Source organism: Octopus bimaculoides, chromosome 27 (assembly GCF_046866305.1).
Source record: "Octopus bimaculoides isolate indiv1 chromosome 27, ASM4686630v1, whole genome shotgun sequence".
Lineage (NCBI taxonomy): Eukaryota > Metazoa > Mollusca > Cephalopoda > Octopoda > Octopodidae > Octopus > Octopus bimaculoides.
Window position 1 is genome coordinate 6,644,081 of NC_142954.1, and position 20,785 is coordinate 6,664,865.

Consider the following 20,785-nt stretch of genomic DNA (forward strand, 5'->3'; position numbering starts at 1 on the left):
ATAAAGAGACAAAGAGATAGAGAGACAGAGAGAGAGAGAGACAGAGAGACTGAGAGACAGAGACAAAGAAGGAAACACAGGAGAACAGAGAGAGAAGTAAAGGGGAGAGAGATAGAGGGAGGATGAGAAATAGAGAGAAACAAGGGCTAGAGAGACAGAGAGACATACGCGAGGTAGAGAGAGAGATAAGAATGAGGAGAGGTAGAAAGAAGAGAAAGAGAAGAGACTGAGTAGAGAGAGAGAGGAGAGAAAGAAACAAAGGAAGGAGAGGGGCAAAAAAGTGACATGTGCACACGCACCACACACAAGTACACACACACACGCACACCTATGAAGTTGAAGAAATGACCAAGTATACCTGTTTGTCTTTCATGATATCTAGTTTGCCAGACACTGAAGTGATCTGCAGGTCATAGTCTTCCTCCTCCTCTTCCTCATCCAGATCAATATCTTCAAGGTAGGAGGCTGGGATCATCTTTGTCTTGTTTTGACTCCTAGTACGGCGGGGAGATATCCTACCGTCTTCAGCTTTCTTAGCCTGGTCTTCAGATTTCTCCTCCCCTTCAGCTTTCTGCTCCTTGCTCGCTTCATCTCCTTCAAGATCAACAACTACATTGGCAGAAGCAGAAGTAGAAGTAGTAGTAGTAGCAGTAGTAGTTTCTTCCTCTTTTTCGCTTTTCTCAGATTTCGCCTTTAAACTGGTGAAATCCTCATTCAACTTATCCTCTTTAGCATCTTTAACATCTTTATCTTTATCATTTTCTGTTGATTCTGTTTTGGATTCTGCCAGCTCTCCGCTCGTCTCTTTAGCTACTTTCTCGTCCGTTTTCAATTCGGGGACTTCCACTTTCGTGTCTCCCTTCAATGCGGCAGCGTCCGTTTCTTTAGTGCCGGACACCTCTTTGGCATCGTCCACCTCCATACTCGTCTCTTCAGGTCTACTTGTCTCATCCTCAGCAACTTTTGTATCTTTCTCTTCAGGTGGCCCTTTACTGTGACTCGGTTCAGCAGTCTCGCCCTCCAAGGAATCACCAACACTCAAAGCACTCTCGTCTTTCCCTTTTCCTTCACCTGCATCTTCACCTGCATCCTCCTCTGCCTCCTCCTCCTCCTCCTCCTCATCATCATCATTTCCCTCCTCCTTTTTCTCTGCCTTACTCTTATCCTCTGCACCACCACCACCACCACCACCACCAGTTGCAGTCTCTTTGCTATCTTCATTATAATTATCTAACGATGGTGGACGCGACTTGTTCCTGTTTGAATCGCTCTCGTCAGGATCGTCGCTGAATGGTAAGCGCGCCGCTTCTGTGTCGGCAGCAACATTGTCGTGGCTGCTAGCAGCATTACCACCGTTCCGATCAGTTTCTTTAGTTAAAATTGGTGGCGACAGAGATACCTCTGATAACACATCCATCTTTTCAGAGTTCAAATTGAACACACTACTATCGTCTTCATCATCATCATCGTCATCATCTTTGCTAACTGAAGGATCAGCCTTGTCACCATTCTTTATTTGAGTTTCATCACTTTTCACTTTCAATACCTGAAATGAAAAGAAAAAAAAACGAAATTAACAATCCTGTTAAACTACAAACACTCTATGAAGGAAAAAAATTGAAAAAAAAAAAAAACACATTCCTTGAATTTGTTCAAGACTCTAATCATTTCCCATTTATAAGAAACTAGCAGTTAAATGCTAATGGGTGATTTAATACAAGGTATATCTCAGGTTGTGTCGTGCTGATAATTTCTAAAAAGAATGATAGTGCTACACATAATTACCACTGGACTAGAAATTTTAAGTACTTCATAAGTAAATAATAATAACAACAACAAAGAATTAAATATATGTATTCTATGTATCTTTTCCCCTTTCAAACTTCTATTCCTGTCAAATAGCATGAAGAAATAGTTATCTTCCTTGTATTAACTGTCCATTATGGAACACTTCATGATAGAATTGGTACTTTACAGAGAAACATACTGTATTACAAACAATCTCAAACGAACTTGATTGGTCTTAATATTATCTTACACACACACACATACACAAAGAAAAAAAGTCCTGTTGTACTCTTTTTGGTTGGTGGCCCTTTGACCCTGTATAAATTGTTGATTAGTTTACATTAGTTATGTCTGTGCAGCATCTTGCAAGAAGCAAATCAATTCTGTAAATGTTTCCCCCAGTACATTGCAACAAGCTTCTCAATCATGTGGTTTTAGGTTCTGTCCCATTGTATGGCACCTTCAGCACATGTCTTCTGCTATTTTGCTCAGGGTGACCAAAATCTAATGAGTGGATTTGCCAGACAGAAACTAAAAGAAACCTGATGTGTGTGTGAGTTCATTCTTATGTCTCCATGCCTTCACATCACATGATTGTTGTAAACGAGTGTCGTCACCTAATAAGTAGTGTTATTTCCAATCTTCCATGAAAACATGTCCAAGATTATGGGAAAATATTACGTTCCTTAGAAACAAGAGAAGGTTGGTGACAGAAAGAGCATTCAGCCTTAGAAAATCTGCTTCAATGAATTCTATCTGACCCATGCAAGCATGGCAAAGTGGACAATGTTAAAACAATGATGACGATGACAATAAAAGAAAGAAAATAAGAAAGCATTAAGATCCTTATTACAAAGGAAGAACAAACTATTTTATCACAACACCAGCTTTTTTACTCTTTTACTTGTTTCAGTCATTTGACTGCGGCCATGCTGGAGCACCGCCTTTAGTCGAGCAAATCGACCCCAGGACTTATTCTTTGTAAGCCTAGTACTTATTCTATTGGTCTCTTTTGCCGAACCGCTAAGTTACGGGGACATAAACACACCAGCATCGGTTGTCAAGCAATAGTGGGGGGACAAACACAGACACACAAACACATATATATATATATACGACGGGCTTCTTTCAGTTTCCGTCTACCAAATCCACTCACAAGGCTTTGGTCGGCCTAAGGCTATAGTAGAAGACACTTGCCCAAGGTGCCACGCAGTGGGAGTGAACCCAGAACTATGTGGTTGGTAAGCAAGCTACTTACCACACAGCCACTCGTGCGTCTGTATACATATCGTCTATCTTTTACTTGTTTCGTTTATTTGACTGCGGCCATTCTGGGGCACAGCATTAATATATATATATATATATATATATATATATACGACGGGCTTCTTTCCGTTTCCGTCTACCAAATCCACTCACATGGCTTTGGTCGGCCTGAGGCTATAGTAGAAGACACTTGCCCAAGGTGCCACACAGTGGGACTGAACCCAGAACCATGTGGTTGGTAAGCAAAATACTCTTTTTTTTTTTTTAAACTAGCGTTTTTGTTTTATCACAGATTAAAAAACTAGTGGTGGTGGTGGTGGTGGTGGTGGTATAATAACGACCATTTTTAGTTCGATAATGTGTGAGGTTGAATTCAGATATGAGTTGCTAAAGATTTTAATCTAATGTTGGGAAATTTCTTGAAAATGTACGAAGCTGCAGATTACAAAGAGATAGTTGAGAACATGATTGATAGCTTACAACAACTTTGTTGGTTGTAAGAAGAGAATGGGGGAATGTACTTTTCTATGTACTCTCATCTTGACTATTTTCCAGAAAACTAACGATGGGGGATAACGAAGAGCAAAGCGAACATTTCCACTCTGGCATTTTGCGTTAATAATAGAAGAAACGCTTAGATGGTGTCGATTAGGTTTCATGTTTGAAAATAAAAGAATCTTATGCAGGGGGGGGGGGGCACACAAAAATCAAAAAGGCAGGCATCAGTGTGTATAGATTTCAGTTTTACTGCTTTGACCCCGCACATATAAGAAGAGCAGACTAGAGAAGCAATCAGCCGCATCAGTCTCAACTATGTGGGAGGGAGGAAGAAGAACTCTGACTAACCCTCTCTGACTAACTGATATAAAACAAAGCAATGAAGGAGTCCTCTAAGTAATTGTTCAGCCTGCTAGAAATAGCAGCCATAACTTCCAGTTTCCCACTAACACCTTAGATCCATTTGATGAAAGCAAACTTGGGGGTACACAACAACTGATCATCGTTTTTGTGTCCATTTCTGTTAAAATACACTGCCTGTGATTCGATTCATTTTGGAAATAGTGAATTTAGTTAAAATAACTCTCATTATTAAGTTGGTGTTTTGGAACATAAATTAACATGAAGTTCTGATGGAAGGTTTTGATTTCAATCACATTGAAGTAAAAAAAGTTTGTACCATTGAACCGGGGGGGGGGGGAGTCTCAGGTAGATTTGTATTGAATGGGTTAATGTTATTAAACATGACAATTTGTCTGTCCCCTTTTCAGTCTTTTCAATCTCATGGGTTCTACCCTCCCCCACAAACTTTCATAACAAACACTGAGCTACTCCACCCACTAGCTTCAAAAGCAAAAAAAAAAAAAAAACAAATACAAGCAAAAAAGAGAACCACCATGTGGTTGCTCACACTACTAGAAATAGCAGCCAAATTTCGCTGAAATCACACTACTAAGAAAAAATAAGACACTGGATATTGTAGTTTGAGTTACAGTATGCCACCTAGTTACCCCTCCCCCCAAGCAACAGTATGAACTACTTCTGCTCAATGAGGATCAGCTTGAGGTTAAACAGCACCAGTAACACAAGGAACAATAGCAGTGACATTGAGAGGCTGGACTCCAACAAATCTCAGCAGCACAAAGGGAAAACAACATGGTATCAGACTGAGACAGTATATTTCCACTTTTAGGTCATGGATGGGTAGTCAAGTAGGAAGAAAGGAAAGGGAACACCATCTTGATAAGTGGGGGGGGATTCCTCCCTCCAACAGAAAGGTGTTGATGATAAAAGCTTTCTTTTTTTTTTCTCAGCAGACAGAAGGTGGGTGAAGAAAAAAAATCTACTGTCCCAGGTGTGTTAACAGCAGGTAGTCCAAATTAATACAAAAATAATACAGGCGCACCAGTGGCTGTGTGGTAAGTAGCTTGCTTACCAACCACATGGTTCTGGGTTCAGTCTCACTGCGCGACACCTTGGGCAAGTGTCTTCTACTATAGCCTCGGGCCGACCAAAGCCTTGTGAGTGGATTTGGTAGACGGAAACTGACAGAAGCCCATCGTATATATGTATATATATATGTTTGTGTGTCTGTGTTTGTCTTCCCCAGCATTGCTTGACAACCGATGGTGGTGTGTTTATGTCCCCGTAACTTAGCGGTTCAGCAAAAGAGACTGATAGAATAAGTACTAGGCTTACAAAGAATAGGTCCTGGGGTCGATTTGCTCGACTAAAGGCGGTGCTCCAGCATGGCCGCAGTCAAATGACTGGAACAAGTAAAAGAGCAAAAGAGTAGATACAGAGCAGAAAGCATAAAACACTGTATGGCACTTTAGATAAGTGTCTTCTGCTACTGCTCGCAGTAAACAAAAGCTTTGTGAGTGAATTTGGTAGACAGAAACTAAAAGGCGGCGGGCTGGCAGAATCATTAGCACACCAAGCGAAATGCTTAGCGGTATTTCGCTTGTCTTTATGTTCTGAGTTCAAATTCCGCCCAGGTCGACTTTGCCTTTCATCCTTTCGGGGTCGATAAGTTAAGTACCAGTTACGCACTGGAGGTCGATGTAATCGACTTAATCCCTTTGTCTGTCCTTGTTTGTCCCCTCTGTGTTTAGCCCCTTGTGGGCAATAAAGAAATAAGAAACTAAAAGACACCCATCATCTATGTTTGTGCATGTGTGTGTTTGTGTCTCCATGTCTTGACATTGCATGGTGGTTGTAAACAATTGTCGGTCATTCAAGCAGTATCATTCTTCATTTCCAATATTCTGCAAGAACATGTCTGGCCACGGGGAAATATTTACCTAAATTGTTAATAGGTGAGGGTTGGTGATAGGAAAGGCATCCAGCTACAGAAAATCTGTTTCAATAAACTCCATCCAACTCAAGCAAAGGTGGACAATTGGAAGCTAAAATGATGGCGATAATATTGTGTGTATGTGTGCAAGGGGAAAGGCTACGAGTCTGTGCTTGTCCCCACCACCACCACCAGGATGTAGATGGTGGAAACCACTGTTCCAGGTGTGTTAACAGCAGGTACATCATATTAATACAAGATAAAACAGTAAATACAGAGCAGAAAGCATATAACACTTCATTTCTGTTCATCAAATTAATCTTCATCTTCCTTTTCCTCGTTGAGTTTTATTAATTATATTAATGTTAACACTTTCTTCTGCTGTGAGCAAATTTAGTAATTTTATCAATGCACAGCAAGTATAATTAATACTTAATTTTTGCTGATCAAATAGATTAATCTTTTTTTTTTTTTCTTTTCTTTGTTGCTATCGTTTATCTCATTTTTTTATTTGTTTCAGTTATTAGACGTGTGGTTATGCTGAGGCACCACCTCGAAAGGTTTAGTTGAACAAATCAAATGCAATACATTTTTCTTTTTGTTGCACATCCAATATTTATTCTAGAGGTTCCTTTTACTGAACAGCCAAGTTGTAGGAACATAAACAAACCAGCACCAGTAATGCTGAGAGACAAAGACACACACAATTAATATATACATACATATATATATACATATGTGTGTGTGTGTGTATATATATATACCTTAATTCTTCGAAACGCCGGTGTTTTAATGGTAGCAGCTGATGAAGGAGATGTTTCTATGTGGCCTGCTTGTTTGTTGTACCTTGTTTATCATTTTGTCCATGTTCTTTTGCCACGTCATGTACCCAGTTATGTATGTATATGTACATGTAGATGAAGGTATGTACATACATGTACATATATATGCATATACTCATATATTGTTTATATATATATAATAATGTATATATCTAATTATTGTTCTACTTACGATCTGACGCGTGGCTATATTTTTGAATAGAATTTATTTTCGATAATTTCAATTGATTTTAATCGATTTAAATTTCTTTTCTATTTGAAAATTAGTTATGAAACACGTGTAATCTTTTTATTATATTTATCTTATGATATTTACTTTACTTTATATTATACTTATTTATTGTGCTTTTAATTATTATTTTTTCTATATGTGATAGTGGATTTTCATCAATGAGTTCTTGAAAATTGGTTATTTTCCCTAAAACTATATATATATATATATATATATATATATATATATATTTATATATATATATATATAAATGGTTGTTTTTATGTTCAGTTGTAAAAAAAAGGAATTTTACATTAATCTAATGGGTCCAATGATGGCTTAGCTAGCCAAAACTGTCAACAATATTCTTGTAGAATAATATATACATTATATATTATGCCAGATCAGAGTGGAATCTGGTACCGCCTTCTGACTTGCCAGCCCTCATATGGCACTGAGTGGTCCAGGGTTATAAGAGAAAGTATGTCCAAGGTGCTATTTTTATTCTTTTTTACTTTTCTTCTCTACAGTATAACTAGTATGGTTATTAATATATTTTCCATAAACTCTAGTAATTTGATCAATGCACCACAAGGATACTGTTTAATTTTTGCTGATCAAATTGTTTTTCCTTCTGGGGGGGGGGGGGGGGGGAGATGGTGCAACTAGTAATTTTATTCATACAGATATATTTCAATGCAATTAATCTCATACTTTTATTTGTGTAGCAAACTTATAAATCTCAATGCGTATGTGTGTTGCACACACACACACAATGGCCTTTTTCCAGTTTGTGTCAACCCCACTCACAAAGCTTTGGTCAGCCTGAGGCATATTCACACACACACACACACACACACACACATACATACATACATACACACACGAAGTAGGTTTTTCACAGAGTTTTTTTCCTGCCAAATCCACTTACAAGGCTTTGGCTAGCCTAGGGTTACAGTAGAAGTCACTTGCCCAAGATGTCATGCTGTAAAACTGAACCCGAGACCATATGGCTATGAAGCAAACTTCTTACCACACAACCACACCTGCACATATATCTATTTATGTAGGCACAGGCATGTCTATAGGCACTGCCATGGCTGGAGAGGCGAAACCACATAGCTTCAGATTCACTCCCACAACATGCCACTTTTGGCAAGTGTCCAGTATATGGAAACCAAAAGAAGAATATCATGTGTGTTAGTATTTACTTGCCTTCACCATTTTGAGCGTGGCCGTTGCCAGTACCGCCTGAATGGCCTTCGTGCGGGTGACACGTAAAAGCACCCACTACACTCTCTGAGTGGTTCATGTTAGGAAGGGCATCCAGCTGTAGAAACTCTGCCAAATCAGATTGGAGGTTGGTGTTGCCATCCGGTTTCACCAGTCCTCAGTCAAATCGTCCAACCCATGCTAGCATGGAAAGCGGACGTTAAACAATGATGATGATGATGATGATGATGATGATGATGTAAATTGAGCATCACATAAGCAGTGTCATTCATTTCCATTATTCCATGTCTTGGGAAAATACTACCTTGCTTGGAAACAGATGAGGGTTGATGACAACAAGAGCATCTGGCCCTAGAATATCTGCCTCAATGAATTCCGTTTGATCCATGCAAGCATAGAAAAGTGGACGTTAAATCAGTGGTGATGGTGTTGATGATGATGATAAACTTTCCCAGGGAGACTGCTAAATTCATTCTCATCAACTAAGTAAACTGAAACTCTATTTTACACGCGAGACAACAGCCCAGACTAATGTCTTATCTATCAGGCCACTTTCTTCAATCAAACCATCATGTCTGTTATCCCACCCAGCTGCTCTCCCACACAAGTGTGAGGTATATAACATTCAGAACTACAGCTACAAACATCAATTCAACGCTTAACAATATGTCTAATTTCAAAACACAAAAGCATAGAAATACCTAAACATTATCCCTGATCTCAACTGGACAAATAGAAATGCAAAATGACATAGACACACATTGAATTAGCTGTGACATTATGCAGCTGGCTCACAGACAAGTATAAAAATAGGCCAGAGATAGTTACCTGAATTTAATGTAATGCTCTTACAGTGTACATCAGTAATAAACATGATACACAGCCACACAATCTGCTAGAAAAAGCAGCCAAAATTCCCTCAACTCACCCACTTTACTATCTTAAAGTGGAGGCGCAATGGCCCAGTGGTTAGGGCAGTGGATTCGCGGTCATAGGATCGCGGTTTCGATTCCCAGACCGGGCGTTGTGTGTGTTAATTAAGTGAAAACACCTAAAGCTCCACGAGGCTCCAGCAGGGGATGGTGGCAAACCCTGCTGTACTCTTCCACCCCAACTTTCTCTCACTCTTTCTTCCTGTTTCTGTTGTGCCTGTAATTCAAAGGGGTCAGCCTTGTCACACTGTGTCACGCTGAATATCCCTGAGAACTACGTTAAAGGTACACGTGTCTGTGGAGTGCTCAGCCACTTGCACGTTAATTTCACGAGCAGGCTGTTCCGTTGATCGGATCAACTGGAACCCTCGATGTCGTAAGCGACGGAGTGCCAACAACAACAACACGGTCACACAATCTGCTAGAAAAAGCGGCCAAAATTCCCTCAACTCACCCACTTTAGTATCTTAAAAGAAAAAAGTATGACACATGAAGGTGTGAGTTACTTTGTTTTGACAATATGTGATTGTTGTAAACGAATGTCATTCATTTCCAATATTCTGCAAAATCATGTCTGGCCATGGAGAAATATTACCTCCTTTTGGAAAACAGGTAAATGTAGGTGACTGGAAGGGCATCCAAATATAGAAAATATGCCTCAATAAACTCTGTCCAAGCCATGCATGTAGGACAAAAATGATTTTATTTTATATAGGCATAGGAATGGCTGTGTGACGTGATATATATATATGCTCAGTTACAATGGGAGCAGAAGGATAATCCATCATATTTTTGCAACACCTGTAATTTTCTGAGATATCTTTAAAAAGTTAGTCATCAAGACTGGAGTGTCTTTCAAATAACGCAATAAATTTTTTTTTTTTTTTTTTTTATATATATATATTTAGCATCAGATAAAATTTTATGAAAAAAAAATTTTCGGTAACAAATTTAAAGAAACAAATTTGAGCACTAATGGGTTAATCAATTAAAGGAGTCACTTGAAACGATCGTAATGAATTCACACCTGTATATGTAGAAGACATTTGCCCGAAGAGCCATGCAGTGAGACTGATTATACATATGTGTATATATATATATACATATGTGTATATATATATATATATATATATATATATATATATATATGGTTGTTGTCTACTCCTTACACAGAGTTTGACCACCTCCTGCACCTACACCTTAGCCCTTTCATGGCATCTGATGTGGCTTTTTAAACCAGACCATGTTTTGAAAAAAACACCCACATAGATTGCACCTCTGTTGCATGGTCAGGTCGTCGGCAACTAAACTGGCAACCCCACCAGGCTTGCTTGGTGAGGAGGGTGTTGTTGGACACCCTGCAGGACGAAAAATAAGACCTGTAAAAAAGGGCGGATATATATATATATATATATATACACACAGCGGAGTTAGCACATAAATGTGCAACACTCCTAGTAACAGTTTTTTGTTGCTTTTTTTTTTGTTATATTTCTGCTGCTATTAAAAAAAGTACATATCTTCGAAACGTCAGGTTAGAATAGAGGCAGCTGATGAAGGAATATTCCAAGTGGCTTTCCGTTTTCCTATGTGTTCGTTCCGTTGTCTGTAGTTCATTGTTCTAACATCCTGTACCCTGATATGCATCTATATACACATGTAGATGTAAGTATGTACATATATGTGTGTATACATGCTTATATATTCTTTGTATTATATATATATATATATATATATATACAGACACACAAACCCATTCGTTTTTATATGTCATATGGACTGTCAACTTCAGAAATGTTCCCTTCCTTTCTTCCCAACACAAATTCTATCACAGTCTTCCTAAAGTACATTCTACCCATGAATGAACTTGCAAACTCTTAACATTCTTATATTTAGCTTTGGGGGTGTTCTTCCCCCCTCTCAACTACCCTTTCCTTATCGCTGCTGCAGCTGCTGCTGATGATGATACTACTGCTGCTACTTATTATTTAGTGACTCAGGCTGTTCTCGTTAAAGCTTCCTGAATCAATGAAAGCCATCAGCATCTATTAGTAGTATAGGCGTAGCTGTGTGGTTAAGGAGCTCACATTGCAACCGTGTGGTTTTGGGTTCAGTCCCACGGTGCAGCACTTTGAGCAAGCATCCTGGGCCAACCAAAGCCTTGAGAGTAAATTTGGTGGACAGAAAACTGTGCACAACAGCATCATTGTGAGTGTGTCTGTGTGTCTGTGGTTGTCCTCCCACCACTTGACAACTGATACCTGTTTTGTTTGCATCCCCATAACTTAGAAGTTCAGCAAAAGAAACCCCTAGAATAAGTACCAGATTTTGAGGAGAAAAAAGTACTGGAGCTGATTTGTTTGACTAAAATCCTTGAAGCAGTCCAATGATTGGAACAAGATAAAAAAAAAAAAGATAAAAGCTATGGTGATTTATCACTGTAAAAAATGGTTTCCCCATGTCAACAGAGTAAGGCCCACCCACGCATTTTCCCTTCCTTATAAACTACATGCCTACATTCTTTATCTGTATCTCTGTTGCTGTCTCAATGCTAAAAAGCCATCCCCCTGCAAAACCATCATCATCATCACAGTTTTAATGTTCACTTTTCTGTGCTAACATGGGTCAGACAGTTTTATTGAGGCAGATTTTCTGTGGCTGGGGGCCCCTTCCTGTTGCCAGCCCTCACCTGTTTTTGAGTAAGATTTCCTCACAATCATGACACGTTCTTGCTGAACCCTAGAAATGAATAACATGCTTGTATGACAGTGACTCATTTACAACTATCACATGATGACAACGGGAAAAAGACATAGACAAACACAAACACACAAAACTTTCAGTTTCTGTCTTCTACATTCATTCACAAGGCATTGGTCATTCTAGGACTATTGCAGAAGACACTTGCACAAGGTGCTGCAATGTGAGACTGAATCCAAAACAACAAGTTTCATAACTTCACTACCATGGCAAAAGTTTATTTTGGATATACTTTCCATCCTGACATGAGTTGAACTGGTTGACACCACCAGAGTTAGTTTTCATTCAGAGTCACTCAGGTTCAGTCCCACTGCATAACACCTTTATCAAGGTATCTTCTATAGGCTTAGGTCGACCGAAGCTTGTGAGTGATAGTCAGACATGAAAGAAGCCCATCATGTGTGTGTGTGTGTGTGTGTGTGTGTGTGTGTGTGTTATTTCTTTACTACCCACAAGGGGCTACACACAGAGGGGACAAACAAGGACAGACAAACGGATTAAGTCGATTATATCGACCCCAGTGCGTAACTGGTACTTATTTAATCGACCCTGAAAGGATGGAAAGGCAAAGTCGACCTCGGCGGAATTTGAACTCGGAACGTAGCGGCAGACGAAATACGGCTAAGCGTTTCGCCCGGCGTGCTAACGTTTCTGCCAGCTCACCGCCTTGTACCCTGGTCTTGACATCATGTGATGGTTTTAAAAGGAGTATTACCCCATCGTATATATGATGCTATTCATTTCCAGTTTACAGTGGAAATATTACCTTGCTGGGAAAGAGGGGAGGGTTGGCAACAGGAGGGGCATCCAGCTGTAGAATAGCCTTGCCTCAATACTCTCAACACTAAACATATTCTGTCTGACCTGTGCAAGCATGGAAAAGTGGATATTAAAATGATGATGATTATGATACACATACAAACACATACATACACACACACACACTTTATAGCATTTCCAAAATATGCAATAATTCCAATTAAAAAAAAAGCCAAAATAAAATACTAAAGAAAGAAAAAGAACCTCCTACATTCTTCAGAATCACCATATTTCAACAAAAGACAGTCAAAGATATTGATTGAAAAAGAGAAAGATACACTAGTAGTTTATAATCATTCCAAAAACTGACGTATTGATTCCATCCAGACTTTTATTTCCAATTCAACTTTCTGTCCATCTTTATATTAATAAGAACAAACAAAAAAAGAGAAAATTAATAATCGATACCTGGTTCCTCTCTCTCTCTCTCTCTCTGCCGTTTCTTATTCATATTTCAAAAACCAGATCTGTTACCAAACTCTAAATGACATTACACTCCAAGACAGAAGGGATACTATTCACCTCCCAACCATTAATACAGAATAAGCCATCTAGTACATACACACACACACACACACACACACAAACACACACACACACAATACACATATTATGTGTGTATGTATATATATATATATATATATATATATATATACATATATACATATATAATATATATATTCACATAAACATACATACATATATATATATACATTATACAACACACATACATACACAGACATATATATATATACATATATATATATACATATATATATATATATATATATATATATATATATATATATATATATATATATATATATATATATAAAACAAATAATAAATGAGTATATGCATATATACGTACAGGTATGTGCATACCTACGTCTACCTGTATATATAGGTGCATATCTGGGTACAGGACATTACAAACAAAACTTAGACAAAAAAAATAATAATAACCAGAGTACAGAACACACACAGGCCACATAGAGAACATTTTCCTTCATATATATATATATATATATATATATACAGACATACACACCAACACACACACATATATGTATACACACAGAGAGTTGTGTAATATTTCCAGATAGACAACCAAAGAATATCTGATGGAAATGGAAAAGACTGGAGGAGACGGAATTACAGAAACAATGCAGAAGAAAATCTGAAGAATTCCAGAATACAATGTGTTCTAACACTTGGCTTATATATAGATATGCTATTCCTTTCCATGTCTTGCTGGAAATATACAAAGGAACATTTAGGAACCAACATTCCTCCTAAGCTATTCTCATCCGGCTTAATCGGCTTAGCTCAAATCCTAGTGGTAGGAACTCTGCGGAGAGATCAGATTTTGTGGGGAAAGGTCTTGTATGGAAGACATTACAGGCTAAGTTGGACACAGACCAAAAATACCAGATACACTTCAACAACAGATGCATGGAAATATGAATAGGATTCCTTAGACATAAAACATCTTTTCCTCTTAAGAAGGGATACATACAGCTTACATAAATTTTAAATGTAAAATAATACAATAATATTAAATAGTAATATTATGTAGTAAAAAGAAAAAAAACATTAGGGAATCAGAACTGCTAGTTAGGGAGACAAGTTGTTGGGATTTAAATTTTATATATATATAAACATTATCGATCGCACATACTCAATGTATGTGTTTTGTTTGTTTGCTAGTTTCGGTAAACAGACACTCTGTGGAAGCACTGAGGAGGCACATGGCGTAGTGGTTAGGGTATTCAGCTCAAGATTGTAAGGTTGTGAATTTAATTCCTGGCAGCATGTCGTGTCCTTGAGCAAGACACTTTATTTCTCATTGCTCCAGTCCACTAAGCAGGCAAAAAAAGAGTTGTACCTGTTATTCAAAAGGTCCAACCTTGTCACACTGAATCTCCCCAAGAACTACATTAAGGGTATGCATGTTTGTGGAGTGCTCAACCACTTGCATGTAAATTTCACAAGCAGGGTGTTGCATTAATTAAATCACCTATAACACTCATCATTGTAAATGAAAGAGCACCAGTTATATATATATATATATATATATATATATATATATATATATATGCATTATGCGTTGTTTCTCCCCCACTCACAGCCACTTGTCAACCGATGTTCATTTGTTTGCAACCCTGTAAGCAACAGAGATTGACAAGTACCAGAGTTTAAAAACAGAAAAATAAGTACCAGCTGGGGGGGGGGGGATTTGTACAATTAAAACTCTTAAAAGCAGTACCTCCGCATGGCCACAAACCAACAGCTGAAACAATTAAAAAATAAAAGATACTTTTTTTTTTTTAAAGGGAGGGGAGCGCACACTGGCTAATTTAGTTCTAGATACACTATGCCATCTCCAAAAAAAAAAAATACACAAATAAAAAAAAAGAAATGTTCATAGCAAGAAAACCTTTGATTATAGGATTGTCTGCTCAACAGTGCTAAAATAGGGGCTGTATAACAACATCAACAACCACAATAACAACAACAGCTTAACAGCGATGTTGTCAACACACCATTGTGATGCCATCAGTAAAATGTAAATGGCTCGTTAAAATGGCTAGAATGAAAAAGACTGCTAAGAAGGGAATAGAATGGAATGGTAAAAGTCAGTAATGCACGATTACTGTGTGTCAGCTACGACTACACTGCTGTTGAATACATAGAACATTCTAATGCTTATAGTACGACATTGCTAATAGAAGAGAATAGAACGGAGAGTGGGTGTGGGGAATGAAGGTGATGAGAAGACTGACATTATTGATTTCTATATGAGTGTATATAGAGACATATAGACACATATATATACACAGACAGACATATACACACCTATATATTCATATGCATACATGTACATATACACATGCATACATACGCACACACCTCCACATACATGCATATAGACACCTACACACACACACCTACATACACACGTGTATGCACGTATGTAAATATGAGTCAGTGTGAACAATGATCACCAATGACCACCACTATATTCCAACGGTCTAACGCTAAAACCTATAGCACACCAATACAGAACCGATATACCGCTAGCTGTAGCTGAAACTACAGGTCTTGCTAATGACTACTATCTACTTGTGTCTATTGTTATGTACTGTCTGGGAAATGAATTTTTCCATCACACCCATTCTTCATGGATAAATCTCTTTGAGTCTGTGTCAGCTGACTGAGGAAATTACCATTAATTGAACAAAAAAAAAAAAAAGAAGACATTAATGCATATATGTATATCTTTTACTTTTTATCTATTACTTGTTTGTCATTTGACTGTGGCCATGCTGGGGCACCGCCTTGAAGAATTAATCATCGAATCAATCAATCCCAGTACCTTTTTTTTAATTTTTTTTTTTTTTAAGCCTGGCACTTATTGGATTGGTCTCTTTTGCCAAACCACTACATCATGGGAATATAAACACACCAGTTGTTAAACGGTGGGGGAAGGGCAAACAGGCACATACATGCGCACGACAGGCTTCTTTCAGTTTCCATCTACCAAATCCACTCACAAGGCTTTCATTACCTTGAGGCTGTAGTAAAAGACACTTGCCCAAGGTAACAGAGAGTGGTTGAGAAGTAAACTCCTTACCACTCAGCCAAACCAGCACCACTATATTACACACACACACACACACACACACGCACAAATTTACTCATGCACAATGTTAAAAAAAATTTATTACAAGAATATCAAGATCAAAACTGTGGTAGCATAATGCACAGGTGTCTTTTATCCTTTACATGCTTGAGTTGTTGGACTGTGACCATGCTGGGGCACTTCCATAAAAGTGCTCAGTTCAATAAACCAATCCCATGTACGTAAAAAAATGTTTTTCGAGTAAAAAATACACCACTGAAAAAATATATTACTGAAAAAGTGGAGGTGGGCACATATTCAGGACTGCATTATACTCGAGTAAATAAATTGATTAATGCATGCATGCATGATATACATAGGGCACAGACATGGCTGTGAAGTTAAGAAGATTGCTTCCCAACCACATGGTTTCAGATTAAGTGTGCTAGCTTGGGCAAATGTCTTTTACTAAAACTCCTGAGCCAACTAAAGCCTTGCAAATAGATAGAAACTGCAAGCTTGCTTTCTCTCTTTCTCTCTCTCTCTCTCTCTCTCTCTCTTTCACACACCTCGTCTTAACATTGTGTGATAGTTGCAATTGAGTGTCGTCGTCATAAATTCTGCACAAACATGAACTGTGGGGTCCCAGAATGGCCACAGCCCAATGACAAACCAATAAAAGAATACACACACACACACACACTCACTCACATATTTACATACTTATTTATAGACATACACACATACATTTACATATTTACATACAAACACGCACAATCTAACTATGGGAGATTTTTAACACTAATCTCTATTACAAGATAAATCCATGTCCAAGTTGAGGAATAACTTTCACCATTGTCAGAGGCTCTTTAACCCTTTAGTGTTTAAACTGGCCATATATTCTACCCGTTTTATGTTCAAACTGGCCAGATCTGGCCTCTCACACCTACCTTGCAATGTCATTTTTAAAATAGACAACCACATCATTGATATCTCAAATCCACAAGATAATGTGAGATTAATTCAAAGCAACGTGAATAAACAAACATTATACTTGACAATAATCTGAATGCTAAAGGATTAAAAAAAGGTTCTACTCTCCTCCTCACGTTAAGCCATAGTTTTAACAACAGGTGTCATTCTGCAGGTAGCATTGCCAGTAGTAAAGGAGTTGAAAATTGTTCTCTCCTCTCTCGAATGTGGTACAACACAGTATTGTCATTACTGGTTAAGCCCATGTCAGTCCTCATGGAGCAGACCTACAATCAAAGGCATTCCAGTCATGACCATCCCATCTTTTTGTAAGGGGACTGTATTGTTATCCTATTAGGCAATCTTCAAAGGCACCATCCTACCTGTGCTCTTTATATGCAAGTGAGACGTCAATTGGCTACAACACAAAGGGCCATGGAATGGTCCAGGCTAGGAATTAGGGATATCATTATGGGAGCATATCTGGGGTGAGGAAATTCGAGAAAGGAGCACAGTGGATGAGGTGATCACAAAACATTGAGAACATAGGTTCCACTGGACCAGACAGAGAAAAGGCTTTCATGATAGCTCAGACATACATTGTATAAGTGGAGGCACAATGGCCCAGTGGTTAGGGCAGCAGACTCGCAATCATAGGATCGCGGTTTCGATTCCCAGACCGGGCGTTGTGAGTGTTTATTGAGCGAAAACATCTAAAGCTCCACGAGGCTCCGGCAGGGGATGGTGGCGAACCCTGCTGTACTCTTCCACCACAACTTTCTCTCACTCTTACTTCCTGTTTCTGTTGTGCCTGTAATTCAAAGGGTCAGCCTTGTCACACTCTGTGTCACGCTGAACATCCCCGAGAACTACGTTAAAGGTACACGTGTCTGTGGAGTGCTCAGCCACTTGCACGTTAATTTCACGAGTAGGCTGTTCCGTTGATCAGATCAACTGGAACCCTCGACGTCGTAAGCGACGGAGTGCCAACAACAACATTGTATAATGAAATGTATATATTTAAAGCCATAATTTATATAGCTAATTAGGCAGGCAACAACGAATATTTTTCAAGTGTTAAAGGGCAATGTTTTTTTTCCCTTCCCGCTAAATTTAACTGTCCCTCTACCTAAATTATACCATACTTGATAAGGGGGATCAAACTACCAATTGACCAAACATTCTGAATAAAAGGCGTAATTAAACTGTCACTAAAACCCTCACTTCTGCCCCCATCGGTATGGGTTGGAGGAGGTGGGTGCGAAGAAATCTTTCTTTCTGGCGGAGGTGTGCAGGAGAGGGGGAGGCTATAACGAAACTAGGCTTTTACTTCAAATTGATAATGGTATATCAGTGACAAAGATACATTTAAATGCTTTGAATATATTATAAAGAAGGCTGTCACAAGCTTACCACAAATAACAGGATGGGCATTAACCCATTAGCCTTCAGAATACTCTCCCTCGCTCAAACATAATATTCATTCACATTGTTAATCATGCATTATTTTGTAGCTTTGAAATTTTGATGCGGTTTTTTTTTTTAATGACATAGTTGGGGAGGTGGGAGAGGTCAGATCTGGTCAGTTTGAACATAATACAGGTAGAACATTTTTAGCTCAATCTGGCTGGTTTAACTCTTTAGCATTCACATTGTTTTGATTTAACCTATGAACTATGATAGGCCACCTCAGTGGCCAATGCGACAGTGCGACAGGCCACATTCATGGCCACGGAAGTAGGGCATGATCTGACCTAATTTTGATGACGTATAATGTATGCACAAGATACCCTTTCACCCCAGAAACAGTGTAGCCAATCACAGAAGGTGTTAAGAAACACTGAGTATTTTTTTCGAGTGATAGATCGATGTTGACCTTTACCCAAAATAGGCTCAGCAGTTCGTGTTACATACAGCAAAATCCCAGCAGTTTATGGGTTAATCATGCCTTGTCTTGTGGCTATGAGATTTTGATGAGGTAACTGTTAATTTGTTAGAATGACATTGTAGAGTTGGTGTGAGAAGTTAGATCTGGCCTGTTTGAGCATAAACAAGGTAGAATATTTTGGTAGGATATGACTGGTTTAAATGCTAAAGAGGTTAAGGAAGCATATTCTAGCAGGGTGAGTGACAAGAGACAAAGCTTTCTTTTAAGACAACACTGTGATTTGAGGGAAATTTGGCTGCTATTTCAAGCAGGTCGAGCAACCTACTAATAAACTTCGACACATTAACAGACACAGTTCGTGCAGGTGACACGTAAAAGCACCCACTACACTCTCTAAGTGGTTGGCATTAGGAAGGGCATCCAGCTGTAGAAACTCTGCCAAATCAGATTGGAGCCTGGTGTTGCCATCCGGTTTCACCAATCCTCAGTCAAATCATCCAACCCATGCTAGCATGGAAAGCGGACGTTAAACGATGATGATGATGATGATGAGTTCAACTCAACAAGGTTCGATTCTAAAGTGCCACACAGTAGGACTGAACCCAAAATCACAGGGTTGGGAAGCAAGCTTCTTAACCACAGCTTGTTTAGTATTTTGAGTTCAAATCCTCATGCAATCAATTGTTGTCTTTGCCTTTCATCTGACCAGGGTTGATAAAATCGAGAACAAGTCAAACACTGGGTCAATGGAATCGACAAGCCTCTCCTTTTTTAAAATTGCTGGCCTTGCGCCCAAATTGGAAACCATTATTTATTAATATTATGAAGGTGGCAAGCCAGAAGAATCGCTAGCACACTGGACCCAATGCTTACCAGCATTTCATTTGTCTTTACATTCTGGGTTCAAATTCCATTGAAGTCAAGTACTGGGGCCAATATAACTTACTACTCCCCCACCTCCCCACAAACATACTCATCTCTGGCCTTGGGACTATGTAAGAAACCAGGGTGGTGGTGGTGTGGAAGAATCAATGAAGCAGACAAAATGCCTCGTCATATTTCTTCCAGCTCTTTAATGTTCTCAGTTCAAATCTTGATGAGGTCAACTTTGTCTTTCATCTTTTCAAGTACTGAGGTCAATATAACTGACTTGCTCCCTCCCCTCAAAATTGCTAGCCTTCTGACCACATAAAAAAAAACAGGGTGTTGGGTTGGCAGCACCAATAAAGCATTGGACAAAATACCCTTGTAGAATATTTGTACTGGTTCGTTACATTCCTAATTCAAATCCCGCCGAGGTGAACTTTGCTTTTAATTCTTCCGGGGTCCTCTAAATTTAAGCCTCATGCCTATGTTAGAAACCCCATCATCATCATCATCATCAGCTGAGTGAACTGGAACAACATGAAATAAAGTGTCTTGCTCAAGAACACAAAAGACAGCCTGGTCAGGGAATCAAACTCACTACCTCGTGATTGTGAGTGAGCCCAACGCTCTAACCACCGAGCCATGCACCTTTCACACCCAGTCAAATACTGACAGGCTTTAAATTGATTTATGTAACTTTTCTCCTTGAATTTGTAAGCCCAAAACTATGATGGAAATGATTTAATGACCTCTCCATTCCCTCAGAGAAATAGAAAACATTACATTTC

The 20,785-nt window shown here is 38.7% G+C and overlaps 1 protein-coding gene across 10 annotated transcripts in view; it reads right to left on the reverse strand.

The window, feature by feature from the left end:
- The window catches only part of LOC106881975 (zinc finger MYM-type protein 4), a 92,410-nt gene that overhangs the window by 38,219 nt on the left and 33,406 nt on the right, over positions 1-20,785 (reverse strand). For all 10 annotated transcript variants that reach the window (XM_089343157.1, XM_089343156.1, XM_089343155.1 and 7 more), the window contains exon 2: positions 359-1,546. In XM_089343157.1, coding sequence (XP_089199283.1) covers positions 359-1,546 — 1,188 coding nt within the window. The remainder of the gene's footprint in view (positions 1-358; positions 1,547-20,785) is intronic.